The sequence below is a fragment of the Oncorhynchus nerka genome, linkage group LG8 (assembly GCF_034236695.1).
Source record: "Oncorhynchus nerka isolate Pitt River linkage group LG8, Oner_Uvic_2.0, whole genome shotgun sequence".
Taxonomy (NCBI): domain Eukaryota; kingdom Metazoa; phylum Chordata; class Actinopteri; order Salmoniformes; family Salmonidae; genus Oncorhynchus; species Oncorhynchus nerka.
The window spans coordinates 45483494-45508460 of NC_088403.1; the positions used below are offsets into that span (position 1 = coordinate 45483494).

The 24967-nt window shown below is 45.2% G+C and overlaps 1 protein-coding gene and 1 pseudogene across 1 annotated transcript; one reads left to right on the forward strand and one right to left on the reverse strand.

Moving 5' to 3' along the window:
- Positions 1–371: 371 nt before the first annotated feature.
- LOC115133404 (ras and Rab interactor 2-like) lies at positions 372–18262 on the forward strand (annotated as a pseudogene).
- A 292-nt stretch (positions 18263–18554) lies between these two features.
- On the reverse strand, positions 18555–24864 carry LOC115133405 (actin-related protein 2-like). Its single transcript, XM_029666598.2, has 9 exons — positions 24627–24864; positions 22000–22110; positions 21574–21732; positions 21209–21338; positions 20890–21026; positions 20467–20616; positions 20092–20237; positions 19512–19644; positions 18555–19355 (listed from the first exon to the last, which is right to left on the reverse strand). Exons 1-9 carry the CDS (start codon positions 24672–24674, stop codon positions 19185–19187), a joined length of 1185 nt encoding a protein of 394 aa, XP_029522458.1. The 5' UTR covers positions 24675–24864; the 3' UTR covers positions 18555–19184.
- Between the last annotated feature and the right edge of the window lie 103 nt (positions 24865–24967).

Below are 24967 nucleotides of genomic sequence, written 5' to 3' on the forward strand. Positions count from 1 at the left end.
TTTATTTGACCCCTTTTTCTCCCCAATTTCATTATATCCAAGGGTAGTTAGGCTTGTCCTATCGCTGCAACTCCCATACAGACTCGGGAGAAGTGATGGTCGAGAGCCATGCGTTCCCCCGAAACACAACCCAGCCAAGACTCACTCGCTTTGTAATGATGCCTCAAGCATTGTGATGCAGTGCCTTAGACCGCTGCACCGCTCGGGAGGCGGTAGTTGACCTATTAAAGGAAAAATATATATTTATATTTGTGTGCCACCTCACTTGAAGGCTGGCATGCAAAACATTTTTAGAATATATTAAGTGGACTAATGAAGAAAAAAATATATATATATAGTTTTTTGAGTGGATTTTTCTTTTAAGACCATAATACATGTTTACCTTTTCAAGTCTGTAAGAATACATGACAAACAACACAAATCAATTACATCCTACTCGTAGATTTAGGATATTGCATATGAGCCTCTCCATCTTTCTCTCTTTCTCTCTTCCCTTACTCCCACTCTCCCTCTCTGGACATTACGTGTGTGTGTGAAGGGGCGGGGGGCCGTGTTGTGTTTTATGTAAGTGGGATCTGGAAGTAACCAACCAGCATGGTTTTTCTCTCGCCTTTGGCGTTGTATGTGTGTGTGTGTGTCGGCCTTGCTTTGGGTGGTATGGTTGACCCCTACACTGCCCTTCACACTCACTTGAGGTGGGAGGTTGTTTATATTAGTCATAGAGGACACAGGATGTGTGTCACTTGTGTTACTATATTACCACGTTAAATCAGTTTGTAAAGACCAGGGAATTGAGCCCTTCAGATTGAATGATAATATAGAGACTGAGAGTTTTCTCAATTATGACTCCGGCTGATAATGGTGTTTATTGCATTATGAGACTTATTCGTACTGGAAAATATTTTCTCTCACACAGAAAATGACGAGAAGGGTTTTGAAGTGTTAAATCTGCCGCGGTGTAGTAATTAGACAACACGAACGCGTTATCCTCCTTGTTTCTATGTGATTTCTCCTACGTGGCTGACTCCTATAATGACTAATGTTATCATCATCAAGTCATAAAAGAAAACAATAACAACAGGCTCCTTCCTGTTCAGAACTACATCTCACCTTTCTCTAGGATGCGAGGGATGAGGATGTTGTGTTTACCAGTAGAGAGGAATTGCCAATAAAACAAAGGGTATAAATACACTTGCAACAGTGGAAAGTCACGGTACTTTCTAGAAATATACCAAAGACTCTTCACCTTGTCAGTAGCTTCCATGCACTCCTGGAGGGGTTTGTTTTGTTAGTGTTTTGTGTGTTTGTGTGCGCTTGTGCGTGTTGTGTGTGTGTGTGTGTGTGTGTGTCTATCTCCGCGTGTTGGAAGAGAGGGGTGCTGTTACTGAGCGGGAATGCCTGGTAGGATGTGTAGGCCTCGGTAACCAAGGCAACCATCTGCTGCTACGCTCGCAATGCTCTTCGGCAGCCCACACAATGTCACCACTGTGACATCCACCCTGCAGTTTTGAGAGAGAGAGGGGAAAACAAGAGAGATACATAAAACCCTTCCTGTGTTCTATTTAGATGCAGGGGGACCTGGGCTCACAGAGGAGTTTCAGTGTGTTGGACCGCCTCCTCCACACACACCCTATCTGGCTGCAGCTGTCAATCAACGCTGACTCCGCCCTCTACATCTTGCTCAGAGAACCTGTCGGGGTGAGGAGAGCCAATCCGATCATTCCATCAATTAATGAACTATCCCTCACTCTCAGGTGAACCGGATCTGTTCAATTTAGTACAGCTTTCCAATGGAGTAGTATACAAGATACTCAGGAACTTACTGTACAGTTCACAAAGCACCCTCATAAAATCCAACTTCAGCCATGACTTACTGTTACTTACTTACTATTGACAGCACTTATCGAACATTTACAACAGTACTTGTTTAACGGTACGTCATTATTTGTAGTAAATAGGGAGGGAGGGAAGCGCTGCTAATGTACACAATAGTAAGGTCTTTGGAAACAGAAGGTTCTCATTGGTAAAAAAGCATAAATTGGTCATCAAAAAGAAAGGAGGTCCAAGGCACTCTTCATGTAATGAATTAAAATGCCGTTATTTGTATGGCATGTTCAATGGGAACAAAATGTAACGCCATGCAGGCGAAACGCATTGTGAGTTTTAAAATCTTTGTTTCCATTGAACGTGCCATACAAATAAAGGCATTTTGATTAGGTACATAATTATTGTTCTCTTTGCCAATGTTTATGGATGGCCCCTGTAGACGTTCCTGGTGCGTAAATGCAGCTCCAGCCAGAGGAAGCTGTTGTGTGTCCGAGTGACAGCTGACAGGGTAGCGTCCTCCATCAAGGAGTGTCTCATATGTGAGGAGGACTCAAGTGAGTACCATGTGCACATCAAAGTCAACACACACACTAAAACCCCGGTCCTGAAGTACTTCCAACAGCACCCGTTTTGATTTTAGCCCAGGACAAACGCTCCTGATTCAACTCATCAAGGGCTTGATGATGAGTTGAATCAGGTGTGCTTGTCCGGGGCTACAGTAAACGTGTGTACTGTTGAGGGTCCTCGAGGACTGGAGTTAAGAAACACTCCTCCTAAACTAACCATGAAACACATGAACAATGAAGAATGCTGCCAAATGTTACAAGGCTGTGATTCGTTTTTAAACTCTCTGCCCTATCACCAGCCTTCGCCCTGGAGAGCTCCGCCCTCAGCTTCCCAGACCTCTGCCGATTGGTGGCCTTCTACTGCATCAGCAGGTGATTAGCACTACCTTTGCGCCCATGTACCTGTCAATAACACTGCCACTGCTTTGGTCTGTTTTGTCGACTGACTAAAAATACTCTGTAATGGCACTCCCTTTACAAAACAGGGCACCCACATGTTCCAGCCCACTATGTCTTGGGAACCGCCATATCATTTGATCTGAAATAACTATGTGTGTGTGTTGTCTCCAGAGATGTGCTGCCTTTCCCTTTGGAGCTCCCAGAAGCCATTGCTCAGGCCTCTTCCCACAGAAAGCTGGAGGCCATCTCTCATATGGGATTAGGTAGGGATTCATTCAACGGATCTATAGCGTAGCATTACATTGAGACTGTGGATGAAACGTATACCTATCCAATTCATTCAGATCTACACAAGTGTCTAGGGCTTGTTTTCTGGACTGGATCTAAATGTCCATCACAGTAGGATATGGTCTTCAAAGCACTTCAATATCAATCTCTTTATGGCGTTAATCACTGACATATCCTCTGAACACTAAACTATGGAAACGTTCAGTACCAGAATCTGAACCAGACTGCATTGTCTTTCTACTTCTTGTTTTCCCCACATCCCAACAGAGTTCTGGTGTCCCCTGTCTGACACCCAGAATGGACCAGGGGACTGGCAGGCTCCACCCACCATCATTAAGGCCCCACCCAGCACCACCAAGGCTCCACCCATCAGTGCCACCCAGGTCAAGGCAGGTCTGTCCCAGGACCTGTGTTACCTGCTGTCCTGCGGCAGACAGGAGTCTCTCTGCTTCATCAACCCACTCTTCCTACAGGTGGAGGTAATTCTAAACCATAACCATTGGGGGGGTGAAAATGATTTCTGACCCTGAATCAGTTTACTTGCCTTCTTCCAGCTCGAAGTTCAAACTCATAGACAACAAAATGGCTGTAAGTGGCAAGTCAGCCATCCCATTGTTTAGGATGGTGTCATCCTGCAAAGTCTACCTTTAACCACAGATCTAGGATCCGTTTACCCCTACCACCAATCCTAACCATAACCATTAGGAGGGTGAAAAAATATATGATCCTGAATCAGTGGTTATGTCTAACTTTGATCCTCCCCCCCCCCCCCCCAGCAGCAGCAGCAACAGCAGCCAACCCAGGTGGCGTCACACAAACGCCACCGCTTCAAACGCAGTATGAGGGTCCGTGTCTCCACCGAGAGCTCCATGACTCTGTCTGGTGGTGGGGGGGCTGGGTCGTTTCCTTCCTCAGTCCCAGAAGACCCCCAGGACCAGGAGAGGCTCCAGCCCACCCCCTCCAGCCCAGTCCCAACCCACACAGGAAGATCCATTCTGGGGCTGGCGTCCTGAGGAGGACCCCTGCACTGTCCCCGACGTCGGCAGAGGATGAGGATCTCGTGCCAATAAATGTACCGCCACCGGTAAAGGTAACTTTATGAGATATGTCTCTCTCTGTCTCTTCTCTTTCCATATTCCTCTGTCTTCCTTTATCTATTTTCTTTCGTGTCACTCTCTTTTTCTCCTTTATTGACACACACTCACACACTCCTCACACACTCGTCACACTGACAAATTGATGCATCGAATGAAGATATGACCTTGACGCCATCTCTCCCCAGGCTCCAACAGAACAAGTGGTGGAGGTAGAGGAGGACCTTCCTGCTCCAGAGGAGCCTAGCATCGAGGTGGCGTGCCTAGCCTTGGAGGGCCGCCCGGCCCCCTCTCTGGCCGAACTGGACAGCAGCAGCTCATTCAGCAGCCTGGAGGAAGAGGAACCAGAACCAGAGGACCAGTTCTTTAAACAACCAAACCACAACCCCCAGCACCGCCCGCCCATGGTGCGCTCCCGGGGGGGCCACGGAGGCCTCCACAGGATGAGTGCGGCATTTGTGTGTTTCTTCGCTCCAGAGAAGAGGCTCGCCAGGCTGGTGGAGGAGCTGTCCAGGGATCGGAGGTTGGCAGAACCATATATAAACATAGAGAGGGACTTTGGCCAACTTTTACATTGTCTGGACGCCATATTAGCGCCTTTGAGCATTCAAATGGTCTATTTATTTACATTAATTTACGTCGCATTGTAAACGTTTCAGAAAATTCAGTGATATTGGTCGATAGGACTGCTGTGGAATTGTGTACCCTTGTGTAAATGCATCATAATGTTTTTGGTATAAACTCTCTCTCTCTCTGGAGGTCTGCGTTTGGTTCCCTGGTCCAGGAGTTCATCCAGAGACAGAGAGAGGAGCTGAGAGAGGTCCTGGCGCAGGCTGCATCCTCATCATCGTCTTTCTCATCGACGACCTCCGTGGGGGTGCTCCAGGGACTGCGGCGCTTCCTGTCCCAGGCCAATTGCTTCCTGCTGGACAGCGGAGAGCTGTCACCCCCCCTAGAGACCCTGGTGCCTGACAATGAGAAAGGTACCTTTTTTCAACTTTAGTTGTCTCAAGTTCCAACCACTACTTTGGTAATCATGGGATTGAGAGCGGTACAGAGGTGTCACATAATAGATGACGAGAACACAAATGTTATTAGATGTGAGCAGCATGTCAATGAGATACTGTCCATTGGATTTACAGGATACATAATAATGCACAGTAAACCCACCATTACACAGAGGAGACGGTGGCAGAGAGATAATTCTGTCTGTGGAAACAACAGGCTAGCTTTAGATGAGTACGGGAGTAGACTGTCCACAGAGGATTTGAGTGAAACGGTATTATCACCACAATGCTAGTGCGTAGGGGTAGCTCTTCATCCAGTGGAGTTCATATTGTCACTAGGATTTTAAAAGCTTTGCTAGCCACGCCAGAGAAACCCATCTATCACATTGAGCCAGCCAAAAAGTACGTTGCTGGATAGGAGATATAGGGCATACGTTCATTGAGATTTCAAGGGGGGGGGCTATGGTTGGTGTATGTGTGTGATACACTGTTGCCTGGTTGAGCAGTGAGTGTTGAGGCTTTTGGAGAGAGTGGAGCAGACTCTGCTGATTTTAGTTCACCGTTGCTACGATTTGCGCAGACACACACACACACACACACACACACACACACATACATTGCGTTGGTGGAGGCATTTGCATTTTTTTCCTCGCTCATCGTTTATCATAAAAAGATATCACAGTCCCACGCGCACTTGAAGAGCAGCACGATTCTCAGTGGCTCGGGAGGGAGCGAGAGGGAGAGGAACAGAAAGGTAGAAAGAGAGAAAGGGAGGGAGAGAGAGGAAAAGAGGAAGAGATCGAGGGAAGACGGGGGCTGGGTATTGATGTAGACCTGAGGTTAGCATTATGTGTGTTGGACAACGTCAGCCTGGTCAGGCAAGCCTGTATACCGCCACTTCCCTCAGTAATGAAGAATAATTTCCTCTGTAAAGTGGTTGGTGTGTGTAGGGGTATGTGTATATATAACTGGTACTTTGAGATGTTTGAGAAAAGAGTTTGTGCTCAGAAATAAAGTGTAACTTTATACAATGTGTTTCCTCAATCTTTAACTGCTAGTGTGTGTGTGCGTCTATGTGCACTTGCGTTTGTTTGTGTTTGTGCATGCTCATGCATGCATCTGTGTGTGCGTGCCTACTGACGTATGTGTGTGTTTTCCCCCATGCAGACTTAGCCCTGGAGAAGGCCATGTTTGGCTGTGTGCTGAAGCCTCTGAGGGTGCTGCTTGGCCAGGCCCTCCTCTCCCTCCACAGACAGGATGGCTCCACCCAGCGCCTGGCCTGCAGTCTCCTGGACTGCCAAGAGGGGGCGATGGAGCACCTTGGGGTGCTTGTGGGCGTGCCCGACACCCGTGGCGTGGAGAGGGTGAGGCAGAAGCTGGCTCTCATGCAGCGCACACACTCGCCCATAGACAAGATGCTGCTGCTTCTGCAGATGTGCAAGGCGGTCCAGAAAGCCATGGGGGCCCTCCACGACGGTGGTGAGTGGGCCTTCACTTTGCTTGATTTAATTTAATATAAAGTAGCTAAAGCGAGTCATTATCTATTATAAATATAAACATTTTAATAGCACAATTGATGGAGCTGTTATTCACTGTCATAATCAATCAATCAATTAACTGTTAAAGCTGTCTTGCCATCCTATTCATGCTCCCAGGACAGGAAGTGAGCTCGACGGACTTCCTGCCGGCGCTGTCCTATGTGATAGTGATGTGTAACACACCTCAGATCCTACTGGAGGTGGAGTACATGATGGAGCTGCTGGAGCCCTCCTGGCTCACTGGGGAGGGTACGCACTACACCCCAAGTACACCCTTTATAGCCTACGCCCTGTCCACCTTTAATCCACCTATATCTGTAACTACACACCTAGGGGAGATGGTACAGACTACACACTTACTCCACCCTTTTATACACTACACCCCACAATACACACCTGGTTACACTTTATTTTAACGCTTCATTATGAACCATTCATAAGGCATTGACAAAAAAGATTGCACACCATTTACGTTTAAGGTTAGGTAAGGGTTAAGGTTAAATAGGACTCACTTTAGATTAGGGACTGTAAAAATGCTTTACTGTCATTAGTAAATGGTTTATAAATGTGGGAGTTATGATTAAATAAATGTTTTTTTTACAGACCATTAAAAATAAAGTGTTGCCACACACCTTACTTCTACCCCAAAGGAGAGGGTACCACTATGGACCTCACCCACTACAACCCTTTCTCTCATACACCCCTCCACCTTTAAAATAATAACATGGGGGATAATGAAGACATATGTGGGTGAATGGATATTTAAATGGCATTCAAAGTCACTGTATTGACATTTCGCTGTGCTCCGTGCCCCCACTCCGTCTCCTAGGTGGGTACTACCTGACCAGCGTCTATGCCAGCCTGTGTCTGATCCAGAGCCCGGAGGCGGAGGGGGACCAAGTTCTCCCAGGAGGTCTGACTCGTGAGGCCCAGGATAGGCTGAGGGAGTGGGGCCGCAGACGCAGCCTGGAAGCCAAGAGCCACCAGGAGAGACAACAGAACCAGGTAAGACACTATTTCAATCAATCAATGTTATTTTATAAATCCCTTTTCACATCAGCAGTTGTCACAAAGAAATGTACAGTTATATTTCAAATACTTGTTTTTGATATCTCACAATGGGATTGTCTCAGTGGATCACATCTCCTGGATGTCTGCCCGCTAGTCATTCTCGCCTCTCTTCCTTGCGGAAAAGACCACTACCCTCAGCACGACTAGATCCCTCTCTCCCTACTGAACTGTTCTCAGGCGAATCGCAAGGTTAATGCTGCCGAACATAGGACAATCAGCTTCCATTGATAGTGTTGAGTACTGACCATAAGGAAGGTTTTGCTTCGAGTAGAATACATTTTCTACTCCTCAGTCTCCAGTGGTAGCTAACGTTACACAGCTAGCTATGCCGCAGACATTAGCTAACCTGGCTAGCTAGCTGACCACACTAACAAAGGGCTATCTCACTCCACAAGGCTTAAACTAACCTGGTTAGCTCGCTGGAAAGCAAGCTAACCATATCAGCATCACTACCTGCAACATGGTAATATTGCTAGCTCCCTTCTCTCGTCTAGTTTAACCTTGGTTTACTTGTTTGTGTTAACTAGACCGACTGGTTAGCCTCATGGCTCTACGGTCGTGGGAGAATACCTACCCGAAGTCGAACTGCCACCACGTGGTTCCCTCCGGTTAGCACTGTGCTAGCTACAGCGTGCCTTAGTCATGAGCTAGCTGCTAGCTAGCTAACGCATTATTGCCTCTAGGCTGGGGCAGTATACCGTATATACCGTATACAGGGGTATTTGGAAAAAGCCACAAGATAGTTTTTCAAAACCGTCTAAAAAAATTTTTAATTTTTTTTTAAAATATGTGAATATTTGCAGCTAATTTTAAGTTTATACTTGCGTCATCTTGTGCAATACATTAGGAGATAATGCAGATTGCGTTCTTCATTTCATCTCTCACATTATTTCACATTATGAAGCTTACCGTAGTTCCCCAGAACAAATCAAATTGTATTTGTCACATGCGCCGAATACAACAGGTGTAGTAGACCTTACAGTGAAATGCTTACTTACAAGCCCTTAACCAACAATGCAGTTTTAAGAAAAACGCCTAAAAAAGTTAGGATTAAAGAGCAGCAGTAAAATAACAATAGTGCGGCTATATACAGGGGTTACCGGTACATAATCAATGTGCGGGGGCACCGGTTATTCAAGGTAATTGAGGTAATATGTACATGTAGGTATAGTTATTAAAGTGACTATTCATAGATAATAACAGAGAGTAGCAGCAGCGTAAAAGAGTGGGAGGAGGCAATGCAAATAGTCTGGGTAGCCATTTGATTAGATGTTCAGGAGTCTTATGGCTTGGCAGTGCTGTTTAGAAGCCTCTTGGACCTAGACAGCTTGCTGTGCGGTAGCAGAGAGAACAGTCTATGTCTAGGGTGGCTGGGGTCTTTGACAATTTTTAGGACCTTCCTCTGACACCGCCTGGTATAAAGGTCCTGGATAGCAGGAAGCTTGGCCCCAGTGATGTACTGGGCCGTACGCACTACCCTCTGTAGTACCTTGCAGTCGGAGGCCAAGCAGTTGCCATACCAGGCAGTGATGCAACCCATCAGGATGCTCTCGATGGTGCAGCTGTAGAACCTTTTGAGGATCTAAGGACCCACACCAAATCTTTTCAGTCTCCTGAGAGGGAGTAGGTTTTCTCGTGCCCTCTTCACAATTGTCTTGGTGTGCTTGGACCATGTTAGTTTGTTGGTGATTTGGACGCCAAGGAACTTGAAGCTTTCAACTTGCTCCACTACAGCCCCGTCGATGAGAATGGTGGCGTGCTCGGTCCTCCTTTTCCTGTAGTCCACAATCATCTCCTTAGTCCTGATCGTGTTGAGGGAGAGGTTGTTGTCCTTGCAATACACGGTCACGTCTCTGACGTCCCCCTACAGGCTGTCTCATCATTGTCGGTGATCAGGCCTACCACTGTTGTGTCATCGGCAAATGTAATGATGGTGTTGGAGTCGTGCCTGGCCGTGCAGTCATGAGTGAACAGATTACAGGGGGGGACTGAGCATGCACCCATGAGGGGTCCCCGTGTTAAGGATCAGCTTGGGAAATGTGTTGTTAACCAACCCTTACCACCTGGGGGCGGCCCGTCAGGAAGTCCAGGATCAAGTTGCAGAGGGAGGTGTTTAGTCCCTGGGGCCTTAGCTTAGTTGTGATGCTTTGAGGGCACTATGGTGTTAAACGCTGAGCTGTAGTCAATGAATAGTATTCTCACATATGTGTTCCTTTTGTCCAGGTGTGAAAGGGCAGTATGGAGTGCAATAGAGATTGCATCATCTGTGGATCTGTTGGGGCAGTGTGCAAATTGGAGTGTGCCTAGGGTTTCAGTCTTTCAAAGCACTTCATGGCTAGAGACGTGAGTGCTACGGTCGGTAGTCATTTAGGCAGGTTACCTTAGTGTTCTTGGGCACAGAGACTATGGTGGTCTGCTTAAGACATGTTGATATTACAGATTCAGACAGGGAGAGGTTGAAAATGTCAATGAAGACACTTGCCGGTTGATCAGGGCATGCTCGGAGTACACGTCCTGGTAATCCGTCTTGCCCAGCGGCCTTGTGAATGTTGACCTGTCTAAAGGTCTTACTCACATCGCCTGCGGAAAGCGTGATCACACAGTCGTCCGGAACAGCTGGTGCTCTCATGCATGTTTCAGTGTTACTTGCCTCGAAGCGAGCATAGAAGTAATTTAGCTCGTTTGGTAGGCTCGTGTCACTGGGCAGCTCTCGGATGTGCTTCCCTTTGTGGTCTGTTATAGTTTGCAAGCCCTGCCACGCCTGACGAGTGTCGGAGCCGGTGTAGTACGATTCAATCTTAGTCCTGTATTGAGACTCTTTGCCTGTTTGATGGTTTGTCCGAGGGCATAGAGGGATTTCTTATAAGCTTCCAGGTTAGAGTCCCGCTCCTTGAATGTGGCAACTCTACCCTTTAGCTCAGTGCGGATTTTGACTGTAATCCATGGCTTCTGGTTGGGGTATGTACGTACAGTCACTATGAGGATGACGTCATCGATGAACTTATTGATGAAGCCAGTGACTGATGTGGTGTACTCCTCAATGCCATCGGAAGAATCCCGGGAAATATATTCCAGTCTATGCTAGCAAAACAGTCCTGTAGCTTAGCATGTGCTTCATCTGACCACTTTTTTATTGACCTAGTTACTGGTGCTTCCTGCTTTAATTTTTGCTTGTAAGCAGGAATCCGGAGGATAGAATTATGGTCAGAGTTGCCAAATGGAGGGCAGGGGAGAGCATTTTATGCGTCTCTGTGTGTGTAGTAAAGGTGGTCTAGAGGTTTTTCCACCTCCTGTTCCTCATTTAACATGCAGGTAGAAATTAAGTAAAACGGATTTAAGTTTCCCTGCATTAAAGTCCAGTTGAGCTGTCACTTGTTTGTTTGTAAACAGCACAACGGGAGAAAGAGGGAGCCGATGAGCCCATGGTGTTCTATATCTAGAGCGTTCTATAGAATTCACTACGAAATGTTTGCCATCAGATATTTTTTCATATATTTCTGCCAGAAGTCACAGATCTCTGGATGAGTTATCTGTACAGTTGCCATTTTTCCCCTGTGCTTCCTGTTAGCGTTTTTTCTCCTCCTTTCTTCTATCATCTGCTCCGTGTACACAAGCTGCTTCCTTCAGAAAAGCATGCATCACAACTTTCATTTGCACAATTTCACTCATTCAACTTTCGCTTGTAAGTGTTGGAAGCAATTTTGTAGATGACATCGCCGAAGTCGAGGATCGGTAGGATAGTCAGTTTTACTAGGGTAAGCTTGGCAGCGTGAGTGAAGGAGGCTTTGTTGGGGAATAGAAAGCCGACTCTTGATTTGATTTTCGATTGAGATGTTTGATATGGGTCTGGAAGGAGAGTTTGCAGTCTAGCCAGACACCTAGGTACTTATAGGTGTCCACATATTCAAGGTCGGAACCATCCAGTGTGGTGATGCTAGTCGGGCATGCGGGTGCAGGCAGCGATCGGTTGAAAAGCATGCATTTGGTTTTACTAGCGTTTAAGAGCAGTTGGAGGCCACGGAAGGAGTGTTGTATGGCATTGAAGCTCGTTTGGAGGTTAGATAGCACAGTGTCCAATGACGGGCCGAAAGTATATAGAATGGTGTCGTCTGCGTAGAGGTGGATCAGGGAATCGCCCGCAGCAAGAGCAACATCATTGATATATACAGAGAAAAGAGTCGGCCCGAGAATTGAACCCTGTGGCACCCCCATAGAGACTGCCAGAGGACCGGACAGTTGCAATTAGGATTTACTTGTCGTTGCAATTAGTGTTCGTTATCGTTATCGCGTTTGTTGTCGCTTGTTGGCATTTAGTTATTTCGCTATTAGTTTTTGCTAATTTTGTTAGCATTCTGATAAAAGAGAACCAATGGGCTTTTCTTGTTTTTTTAGTGCCCCCTTGTGTGATATGCCGGTAATACCTTCAATCCCAGGAGGAGAGTGACTGCATGACATAAGCTAGCTTCTACTAGCTAGCTTATGCCTATCAAAAGCCCAGGGCTTAATATGACACCCTAGACCCACTCCAATTTGCTTACTGCCCAAATAGGTCCACAGACAATGCAATCTCAACCACACTGCGCACTGCCCTAACCCATCTGGACAAGAGGAATACATATGTGAGAATGCTGTTCATCGACTACAGCTCAGCATTTAACACCATAGTACCCTCCAAACTCGTCATCAAGCTCGAGACACTGGGTCTCGACCCCGCCCTGTGCAACTGGGTACTGGACTCCCTGACGGGCCGCCCCCAGGTGGTGAGGATAGGTAACAACATCTCCACCCCGCTGATCCTCAACACTGGGGCCCCACAAGGGTGCGTTCTGAGCCCTTTCCTGTACTCCCTGTTCACCCATGACTGTGTGGCCATGCACGCCTCCAACTCAATCAAGTTTGCGGACGACACTACAGTGGTAGGCTTGATTACCAAAAACGACGAGACGGCCTACAGGGAGGAGGTGAGGGCCCTCGACGTGTGGTGTCAGGAAAATAACCTGACACTCAACGTCAACAAAACAAAGGAGATGATTGTGGACTTCAGGAAACAGCAGAGAGAGCACCCCCCTATCCACATCGATGGGACAGTAGTGGAGAGGGTAGTAAGTTTTAAGTTCCTCGGCTTACACATCACGGACAAACTGAATTGGTCCACCCACACAGACAGCGTCGAACCTCAGGAGGCTGAAGAAATTCGGCTTGTCACCAAAAGCACTCACAAACTTCTACAGATGCACAATTGAGAGCATCCTGTCGGGCTGTATCACCGCCTGATACGGTAACTGCTCCGCCCACAACCGTAAGGCTCTCCAGAGGGTAGTGAGGTCTGCACAACGCATCACCGGGGGCAAACTACATGCCCTCCAGGACACCTACACCACCCGATGTCACAGGAAGGCATTAAGATCATCAAGGACAACAACCACCCGAGCCACTGCCTGTTCACCCCGCTATCATCCAGAAGGCGAGGTCAGTACAGGTGCATCAAAGCAGGGACCGAGAAACTAAAAAACAGCTTTATCTCAAGGCCATCAGACTGTTAAACAGCCACCACTAACATTGAGTGGCTGCTGCCAACACACTGACTCAACTCCAGCCACTTTAATAATGGGAATTGATGGAAATTGATGTAAAATATATCAATAGCCATTTTAAACAATGCTACTTAATATAATGTTTACATACCCTACATTACTCATCTCATATGTATATTTATATACTGTACCCTATATCATCTACTGCATCTTTATGTAATACATGTATCACTAGCCACTTTAAACTATGCCACTTTGTTTACATACCCTACATTACTCATCTCATATGTATATACTGTACTCGATACCATCTACTGCATCTTGCCTATGCCGTTCTGTACCATCACTCATTCATATATCTTTATGTAAATATTCTTTATCCCTTTACACTTGTGTGTATAAGGTAGTAGTTTTGGAATTGTTAGGTTAGATTACTCGTTGGTTATTACTGCATTGTCGGAACTAGAAGCACAAGCCTTTCGCTACACTCGCATTAACATCTGCTAACCATGTGTATGTGACAAATACATTTGATTTGATTTGTTGTTTTTACAAAAGGTGTCTTGTCATCAGCTATCCCTGTTCTATACAATGGCTACTGCTGCCCCACCCCAAGGCTAGCTGAGCCAAGCACTCAAACCCCTGTGTTCTTGCGCTTGCGGCTCCATGATTGCAGAAAAGTATTTTCACCTTCTGTGTATCAATTTCCTCGGAAGGGAGCATGCTCAGGAAGCATTCAACAACCCCAAGTCCTGTTGTCATTGTAAATTGCTGAAATTGCTGTGGGTATCAGGAGGAGACTAAAATGCTACACTAGCTCTACCCCCTCCCTCACCTCACAGCCACCAACCGAGGTTGAGGCTCAACCCCCCACAACCGAGGTAAGCTGGGGCGAGCCCCTCACTGTCTGACGATATCGTGTCGGGAAAGCGAGCTATATTTTGCGTGTCCTCAACTTTGAGACTGAGATTGAGGTTGAAGACACCGTTGTTGTTCCCCTCTCAAGTCCCTAGGTCTCCCTGCCCCCAGGACGGAAGTGCCGCAAATCTCCCTCACTTGGAGTTTAGGCTCCTCAGCAGTTGCAAGTGAGCCACGGCCAGACTTGGCATCGAGTGTCCGGCTCCCTTAGGGGGCCAGGACTCCAGAAAGGACCTGTATGATGGGGAAAGACTCCCATCCTGCATGTCACCCGTTAAGCAACTGCTTCCTGCGGTCCCAGTTTGCCTCAGGGAGGCTAGGAGCTTATGGGATGAGCCCCTTAACAGCAAGATCCTGGCTAGGGACTCCCCTAGCATGCGCAATATGGAGGAATCCGGATTTTGCAACACTCCCATGGTGGAGCCGTCACTGGCTGATTACCCCCACCCCACATGGCGTGCTACTGGCACTATACTAGTACTTCCCTCTTTGTAACGACGGAGCACTTTTCTGCCTGTATTTTCCACAAACGTACAAAACCTCAACCCTATCAATCAGAGTACTCAACGTGACCTCTGTATTGATGGGCTACCAGGCAAAGTTACTGGAGGAGGTGGGGAAGCAACTGGATTTGGATCCTGGGGATGAGATCTGTATGATTACAGATCTCAACCTACGCACCTCCCATATGCCATCCAAGGCTGTGCATGACATACGGGGAGAAAGGGGCACTTTGATTAACCTTGTCCAGCTTATCAGACAAAGAGAAAGTGGACCTCCTGTGACACCAAGACGTTTTTCAATGCACAGATGTGAATAATAGACTCTCCCCTCGGGAGAGTCAGCATGTCCGCTCTCCCTCTGGTCACCCAGACCTGGGTTCAAATAGTATTCATTTTCCTTCAAATACTTTAGCTGTGCTGGATTGTGATGCCTGGTGCAATGGAACCAATGGAATAGTCCCAAAAGAACAAACCCCGCCCATCTAGCACTCCAGACAGGCGCACCCTCCTCGTGCTTGTTATTCCCCAAATTCTGACCACCATTCACCAGTTAACATAGTACAGTGGATAGCTGATTAGTGACGTGTAGTATACTCACTCCCTTCAAATAGCTGCTAGTTGTAACACACACACAGACACACCAGTCTCCTAGTATTTGAAGCGTCCACAAATGATGACCACCATTCACCATATGAAATGGTAATAAAATACTGTGGTTAGCTATTCAGTCACTTGGGCTGCTCATTCTATTCAAATAGCTATAACACACACGCACACCCGTTAACAGATTTGCAGTACTGGCACTGAGGGAGATCAGTGAGCTAGCTAAGTGCTATGAAGAAGTGGGCGGTCAGATAACATGAAATTTACTGAGCAGCAGCAACCCACTGAAGAGAGCAAACACAATATGCACACGAACAGCGAGGAGCTCAGTGACTCTGTAAGTTGCTGCTTTTTAATGTTGTTTAATGACGTGGTTATAATAGTGGGTAATGGGAAACTTTTTTGCTGGGGCTGTATCGTGTGTGTGTGTGTGTGTGCGCTATATGGCGCTGGTACTGTAGGTGGTTCTCCACTTATGTAATACATTTGAACAGTACTGAACATTCAGACAGTGTTATGTGTATTATGGTACGCTGTGTTCACATTTAGTGGAGATGTATATTATTGTACATTCATGTATATGTGTTTATGTGTAAGTGTATGGATTATTTTTGTCAAGATGAAGGGACTGTATGACTTAATGGAGCTGGTTAAATGTATGTTTACAGTGTGTGCGTTTTAAAGTGGGTGTGTTTTAACGTAAAGATATAAAAGTAGAGAGTTTGTTAGAATATGAAGACTATACATGTCTATGAATACTGTTGAATCAACAGTGAAGACTGTATGCACTGTAGGCTATTTGAGAGTGGTTGGTATAGATTTATTTTGAGGAATGAGAATTTATTGTATATAGCTTACAGTATGTAAAGCTGTGTTAATGAACAGTAGCCTATTGAGCCTGTGTGTATTGTGTACTGTGTTGAGTGTTGAATTTGTTAGCTTGGTTCAAATGAATGGAAAATGATCTGTTATTTTGAACCTCTCTGAGCTTTGTGTGGTCTCGGAGGGCTGTGTTATAAAGGCTGCTTGTGTGAGTTAATAAGATGATACATCTTGTAACTTATTTTGTGTGTGTGCGTGTTTTTGTGTGTGTGGGGGGGGGGTGCTCGTATGTATGTGTGTGTCTGCTTCTACGTGTTTGTGTTTCTGCCTGTGTGTGTTTCTGTGTGTGTGTGTGTGTGCAGAGGTGCGTTCGGGTACTGTTCCAGGACGGCGAGCGCAGTGCTGTGCGGACGCTGCAGTGGAGAGCCGGCGAGAGCAGCGAGGCCCTGGCCAAGCTCTGTGCCTCCACCTTCGCCGTCTCCGAGCCCCAGGACTACACCCTCTACTGGAGGTCCGGGGGGGAGATGAGGACCCTTCCCACCCAGGCACAGCCTACGGACCTGGCCAGCCACAGCGAGGGAGGCCCCTCTCTCTCCTACCTCCGCACGGACCACGACTTCAGCAAGATGCGGCGGCTGACCAGAGGGGGAGCTGTGGACCTGGGGGAGTCTATGTGTGAGGAGTGATTGAGGGAAGGAGAGGAAGAGGAAGAGAGGGAAGGGTACTTCTCGGATCTCAGCGTTTTTCGATTGGTTGATTGATTAAAAAAGCTGTGTTGTGTCTTGGACGTGTTGTCATAACTACAGCCCACACTAAAGACTAAGGTGCTAGTCTCAAATGGCACCCTATTCCATCGTGGAGGTTTAAAGGTAGCGCACTGCACTACATGTTTGTTGAAAGTAGTGCACTATATGGGGAATATGGTGTCACTTGATACAGCCTTAGATAAAGGGAAGGTTGGTAGTCTATTATTCACATCACTTCTGTGCATCAGTCTGCTGCTCGCTGGTTGGAACCATAGAATTAGAATGAATTCTATGTCTATGTTCAGAACCCTGTTATCGAGGGTTGGGGTGGGGGGCTAAACCATTAGCTACCAGTATGTCCTTTGGGAGTATTGCTACTGTACAAGCAACATAAATATTTTTTACAAGACCAAACCTCAATACCAAAGTTAAGAAAGTAAAGTCATACACATAGGAATGTGTGAAGCTTAAAAGATAATCTTTACTTTAACGTAAGATGGACGTGGTTCTTTTGACTTATTTACAGTGTTACGGATATAGGAGTAAATAAGAGCCAATACAAGCAAACGCCATGAAGCCATTTTGTGATTCTGGGTCTGAGGTACTGTTGATGTTGACGCTGCCATTTCTCGTCACATATTGTCGACGGTTGACAGGATGGGGGGAAATATTCTAAACTTTACAAGTAGACAACATGTATGGGGACTTTTGTTAAATGGCACAATATTTCCTTGTTTTTCCAAATTAAATTCACTTTATGATAAGGGACATATTTGTCAGAATAATACCTTTTTTTCTGTTTTACTTTCAATTACTGTTTCTATAGAACTGCTGTAACATTCCATGCTAAAAGGAGCTTCTCAGAGAACAGACAATCTGTGACAACGGCCAATGAAAATGGGACCATGTAATACCTCATGGTGATTGGTTGAATGTAAAGTCAACATGGTGACTCCTCCCGCTGCAGGTCATCTTTGTCAACTGACTGTTCAACTTTTAATGTTATTTTCAAAAAACAACTTATGATAATGTATTATTACAATAATTGTTTAAAAATGTGGAATAGTTATATTTAATATGAATCACAAGTTTGTTTAAGTTAAATATTTTACTTAATGAAAGTTTCCATTGGACGACGGTTCATTTAAAGACGAACAATGACACATTCTCTGAAGACTATTGCATGCTGTTTTGATTTTATGTAAAGAACCTGCAGGTTTCGTATGTGATGCATGTGTTGGTTGTGTTGAAAAATGCAACATTATGGCATTCACTTTCTTTTCATGTATAACACATTTCTGTATTTTGTCCAGAATGACAAAATCGCAATAAAATTGCAATATCTGTTCATAGTGCTGTTACATGATGTATTCTTTGTTTATCAGTGTTTGCTGCCTAAAATATGTACCGTAATATCATGAGGAAGTTATAATGCAGAGGGAATGTTACAAGTCCGAACTGGGAGACAGCTAATTACCATTCTTATACAGCAGACAGATTCTGGCAACCTCAAACCACCACGGTCACAAGATCTTTGACTAATCATATTCTCTACACTGTCAGAATAAACAAATATGGCTATTTTTGCAACTGTGTTTACACACATGATGGGTGACAGAGAATAAGTGATAACTGACATTCTTTAAAGACACAAAGATATAGTCCAACACTGAACGGCTATTCAGTCAAAGACCATAACATTCACTTTATTCCATTTGGCATTTAGATTAAAGTCAGTTGTATTTATTTTCATATGCATTTGAAACAACATAACGAACCTCATCAAAAGGGTTCAATTTGACACAGTGAGAATTAAAATGGTAAAAATGTGAAACATTACAATTGTACAATTCTATTGTGTAATTGTACTGTGTATTGTATGCAATACAATATGTCAATTTGACAAGGAAAACATCTTGGAAAGTTGATCGTTACAAAGAGGAGAATGCTATTCTATGTCATGCTTCTTATAACAGAGATTTCTAATCAGAGCTAATGGCTGGCCCCTATGCATCCAGGAAAGCATGATCATTTCTCAATTACAGAATCACAGTTTTTAACACAGTATCATATACTCTTTCTTTTGTATTAAGTCTAGCTGACCCCGGCCCCCATTTTATCCAGTGTCGTGTTCATTAGAGCACAGCGTTTTCTTCCATTTGTGCCAAGTCAATACGACAGAGCACTTTTATCTATTGCCGCGCCCCAGTTTGTCCGGCACCCCCAGACCTCGTCTGTGTGAGACCCTACCTAACCCCTATTTCACCTTTATCTCACGCCTCCTCCCAGTTTGTCCAGAACCCTTAGGCCTTTCTCCAGGTACTCAGCCCGGCTCAGCCAGAAGGACTCCTTGTCCTTCATGATGTTAGCCAGCACTGCGCCACCCATGAACACCATGTGTTTACGCCGTGGAGGGTCCTCAATGCGGATCTTAAACTTCTGTACAGATGGAGGAAAGTAACGGGAAAGGGGAGTGGGTCGAAAAATATGGTCAACTAAAATGAAGGAACACAACATATACACAGGTTTACTTATTGTAGTGTGTGTGTGTGTGTGTGTGTACAAGCGTTCGTGCATGCATGTGTGTGTGCTTACAGAGAGCTTCTCAGTGTCCCCCTGCAGCACCCTCTCCAGGTAGAGCTGTTTGATCTCTCTCTCCAGTCTGGAGGGAAGGCCGGGGTACATGGTGGTGCCTCCAGACAGCACAATGTGCTTGTAGAAGTCAGACCTTCCGGAGGGAGAGGCACATACAACATGGAATCAGACATAAACCATAACGTGTGCAAACAGTTCTCATTCATTTAACGGGTGGGTGAGGGAGATTGAGGTCATCTAGCTATAAATATATAATATTATGGCTTATATATAATAAATTTAATACAGCTACCAAACAACTACAATAACCTACACGTACACGTGTATGTAACAACAATATATAATGTGTGTAAACATATGTAAACATATATATTACAACTATGTAACGACTATTGTGCAGATCTCTACCTTTAGCACGGGCCAACAGTGTATTGTACTGTACTGTATAGCTGACCTGATGCTATAGCCTAGCCTCCTCCCATACTTGTATGACATTAAAACACACATTAGAAAAGGTTTACTACAACACATAGAGTATGAGACAAGGCTAGCTAGTGGCGCAGGGTGGCGTATCGCTGACCTGAGATCTATGTCAGCAGCCTGGATGGTGTTGAACAGCAGCTCAGCCACGCCGGCTCCCTCTACATTGATGAGGTGGGGCTGGAAGAGGGCCTCAGGGGCCCCGAACCGCTCCCCTCCCACCATCACCTGACGACCGTCAGGGAGCTAGAACAGAGAGCGAGTAAGTGAATAATTACACATTCATACCTCTTTATTTTCTGAAGTATTTTATGTCACATTTACAGTAGCTATGGGCATTGGGGTAGAGAGATTTATATGAGGTTATCCTGGGTGTCCGATTGTTTCTGAGTTTTGCAACAAGCTAAAAGAGCATTGATCACATTCATAAGCATTCGCTCTAATTGACATGTGTGGATAGGGTTAGCTTCAGTACTATGTATGACTCCACTAGCACGGTGGTCTCTGTGGCCAGTCTCTGCTCCTGTTCTACGTTGTATCCCACGTAGCATAGTTCCTCCTTCATCATGCGGACCGTCTCAAAGTCCGCCGACTGGTTGAAGACATAGCCGCGCAGCAACAGCAGCTGGGAGATGGGTCAGAGGTGGGGAAAAAAAACAAAGGAGTCTTTTATATTCATCCCCGGAAAGTAATTTTCATTACAAAATAGTTCATGAGGAATGTGTAGTCCTATAGGCTATGTGTTTGCAAAGATTTTGCATGATGATTGACACGAGGGAGAGAATTAACGTTGCCATATATCCGCTAAAGTTCCTTTGGATGCGTCCCAGGTGGTAGCCCAGGTAGTGTACTGCATAGGGAATAGGGTGCCATTTGGGACGCGGCCCCTTGTACACACCTTGATGAGGTAGCGTGTGATGTCACGCCCCGCGATGTCCAGCCTGCGCGTGAGATGCGGGAGAGAGAAGCCCTCGTACACGGGACAGATGTGGGTCACACCGTCACCCGAATCCACAACCACACCCGTTAGCAACCCTGGAGACAGGACAGGGCAGGACACACAGGGTCACGTAACAGATGGTATGATGGTGACCGACTGGGTTCGAACCTGCGCCCCCACAAGAATGTGTTATCCTGTTGAGCTAAAGTCTAGGCATTACTATATATATATATATAAAACTGGGAGAGCCATGTCTTTGGGTCTTGTCTCCCCTTACCCTGGGCATAGAGTGTGAGCACGGCTTGGATAGCTACATAGATGCCGTGGAACTGGTAGGTCTCGAACATGACCTCAGCAATCTTCTCCCGGTTCTTAGTGGGGTTCATGGGCGGTTCCGTCAGCAGCACCTTGAATCAAATTCAACTGTATTGATCCCCACACAACATACACGGAGGGCAGAGGAATGTAAAAACTGTTTTTTAACTTAAAGATGCAATCCTAAGGTTTTATGGAATGTCTAAAAAGTAATAGTCTAAAAAAACATTGGAAGTTTAACAGACTAAATGCACTTCATACCTAGGTCTCTCTTGCAATTTATTTGTGTTTTACCTCAATTAAACTAACCTATATACAATAACTGACCTTGCAGTCTGGGGGGCTGATATTGAGGCGCCCAGGGCCAAAGGTGTAGTCCCACAGGTGAAGCATGTCTTCCCAGGAGCGCACGATGCCGTTGTCCATGGGGTAGGACACCTCCAGCATGGAGCGACACTCACTGGCCTCATCACCCACCATCAAGTCCTAGGTTTAGGTTTGGGTGGTCACCAGGGGAGTTGGTTTGGATTTATTTGGATTATTCCAAAATATACAGAGGCTACAAACATGGCACTTTGAGATATTACCTCTAAATTGTGATTGTCAGAGAGGGAGTTTACAGTCATGCACAATTAAAGGAGAATATGCTCAGCTGAGGAGCAATCGTGTTTGGAAAAGAACTTTTCCCTTGACACATAAGAGTCGGTGTTTATCTTTAGACTGGAAGTCAACTGCCTCCTTTATTAACCTCACCTTAATCTCGATGTTTCCGACTTTGGTGTTTGAACGAATGACGGGCCGACCCACCAACGCAGGGAAGATGTGCTCGGGGAAGTTGGAGCCAGCGAAGCCACACTTGACAAACTGCATGGAAACCAATTTGAAATAAACATTCTGTTGGTTACACGTTCAATACACTTTCAACATGAGGTGAAGGACATACCAGTCTGCTTGAAAAAGTCATACATTTTTGTGCATTGAGTGGAAACCAAAATGTGACCACGGAGAATGTCACTCATGCTAAACTTCTGCAAAATGTTTTCAGTTCAACTTTAAAGGCTGATGTGTCAAACAACTGCATCAAGTCATCAATAAAAAACAGTGTAAAATGCATCTTGAAATAGTAAATTATACATTCTATTTCTGTCTATTTACCTGTGTGCTTACAACACACACAGAATCCTGTTGTTTTTACGGTAAACCTAATTTATGTCATGACCAAATACCCCCAATTTTTTTTTTTTTTTTTTTTTTTTATACAACTCAAATCTCAAGTCAGAGTGACTCTATCGGTTTGAGTAATGACTACAAAATCACTTTAAGTAACTGTATCCACTTAAGTGTAACTGGTTTCCTCCCCCCAAAATTGTAATGCCAGAAAATTGGGGTTTACAGTGTATGCATGGGCAGAGAATCACGTGGCAGTTATCTTTCCAAGGAAATTGACTTAAATATTATTATGCTATAGTTTACTACAGTGTCTGTAAATAAAGATTGATAATGGAAAGAAGTGTAGGGCGCCCAACAAGCGTGATTCGAGGTGCAGTCCAAAAATATGACCATCACTGAAAAGGAAAAGGCGCAACCTGCGTTTACCATGGTCAGCGTCACGTCGCGATTTTCCTTTTCAATAGGCTAAATATGAATTACCCATTTATTTGTCTCTACCTACAAATAGTCCCACTCCTAAAAGGTAGGCTATATCGTTTCTGCAAAACGTACTGTAGCTCAAGAGAAAGTGCAAGTGTCCGCGGTCATCATTCTTGCTGCTTCAAATTCGGTAAGCCTTACATATCCTCTTGGACATGCGAGATCAGGTGCCGTATTGTCTCAATTAAATAGAGTAGGCTATATGCATGGGCGGAGAAGCACGGGGCAGATAAATACAAATAAACTACATTTCTAAATATGATTTGGCTATAGTTTACTACATTGCCATGGAATAAAAATGCCTATTGATCACCAATATCTGTCTCTGTCTGAAAATCGTATCTCAAAAGAAAGCGCAAGTGTCCGCTCTCTCTCCAACTAATGCTCTCGTCAAACTACTGTACGTCTAGCCTACTGGTTTATATAGCCCAGTAAAACCGATCGATAGTCGAATGTAATGGGCCACGTGATAATCTCTGGTAATTTAATCTAACCTATTTATTAGATTATTTCTGCACATTTGTTTATTGCCTATAGGGCGCAAAATCGCTGGGACAATAGCTGCCAAACGAGCTGCGTCACACACGTAAAATAACATTGCGCGATTTAGGTTGGGTTCGGGGCCAGATTTTGCGGGAGCAGGTAGGAGTCGGACATATACCAGAGAGAGTGGGCGGGAGCAGCATTAAAAACTGCGGTTGCGGGCGGGAGCGGGATTAAGAAATCAGTCCCGCCTAGACCTCTATTCCAATCAGTAGCACCAGCCGCAAGTGTGGAGGCTGGGCCAGTGAACTCTTGTAGCTCATAAATCTACGTTGTACCTCTGCAGGACATGAAGTTTAAAGGGTCTTTCAATATCCATTTGTTTCGTGCAGATGAACTCAAGAAGCAAGAAGCATGAGGAATTGAGAATAATCTCAGAAAGTATTGGGTTGTGTTCCTTCCTGGTTCCCGTCCAATAACAGCTCACTCCAACACATCACCACCATGTATGGCAGTTTGTGTGAATAAGAGGAGTCGGCTGTGACAAGTCCAGACAGATGTGCACTCATAACAGACCCACACCCCAACCTACTACCTGCGCAGAGAGCAGAATTCTACATAGGCTTCTACAACTTCATACTTTTTTTAGTGACTCTCTGTTACCACATTTATGAATTAAATGTTGCAACTTTGTAGCAAGATACTAGAAAATAACTTAACTGTGCTGTTATCAACACACAACACAGCATTCTGGGGGCCCTGAGTGAGATATGGTTGCAACCATATAACATATTTCATGGAGAGAAATGTTTGCAGTTTTGCTGCAAATTTCCTGCAATTCTACACATTTTGCCATGACTTATTCCATATTAATGATATCTGAGTGAGAGTGACTAACAAAATCAGTGAGGGCCCCCTGGAGGTCTGGGCCCCTGGGTCAGGATTCGGTCATGATTACTACAAGTTTGGATAACTGGCTAGACTAATTCACCAATCTGAATTATTATTATTTATTTTTTTTGGGGGGGGGGGGGCATCTAGCCAAATGGACAAATACAATTGATTAAGATATAGCGTCACACACCTATATTACTTCTTGCAGGTTGTTAAATTCCAATTATGCATACACTCATAATTCATTCCCAAATCCTAAATGAACATTCAATATTATAATTGTTTTACTCGGTGGGGTAGTGATAAAACTCTTCAAGTTATTAAAACAACGTTTTGTCGACATATTCACTCACCCCTGTGCCATTGTCACAGACGACAACCTTTCTGCCCTCGCTGTCCATGGTCCACTGATGCTGAGTGAAGGTACCTCTATATATTCCCTCCCGTCGGGGCTCTCAACGCAGGCTAGTCCAATTAAGCAACACTTAATTTCTTTCTAAACACGGGGAAAGATTCTTGCAAAATGCAAAATACGAGGGACTGCAGCAAATTCTTCTTCCTTCAATAACGTGAAGTGTGGGCGGAGTCGAGACTAGTTGGGGTAGGAGAAAAGACAGGGGCGGGGGCGGAATTGGCGTAGGTCTACAGGTAGGCTATGTGTCAATCTCACTGTCTAATTGTTGGTCACAAATCT

Excerpts from the sequence above, each read along its gene's own strand:
- LOC115133405 (XM_029666598.2), bottom strand. The coding sequence starts at position 24,674 with ATGGACAGCGAGGGCAGAAAGGTTGTCGTCTGTGACAATGGCACAGGG. Across the intron at positions 21,733-21,999 it reads TCGGAAACATCGAGATTAAG|GACTTGATGGTGGGTGATGA; the intron begins GTGAGGTTAATA and ends ACCTAAACCTAG. Across the intron at positions 19,356-19,511 it reads GGGACACTGAGAAGCTCTCT|AAGTTTAAGATCCGCATTGA; the intron begins GTAAGCACACAC and ends CCATCTGTACAG.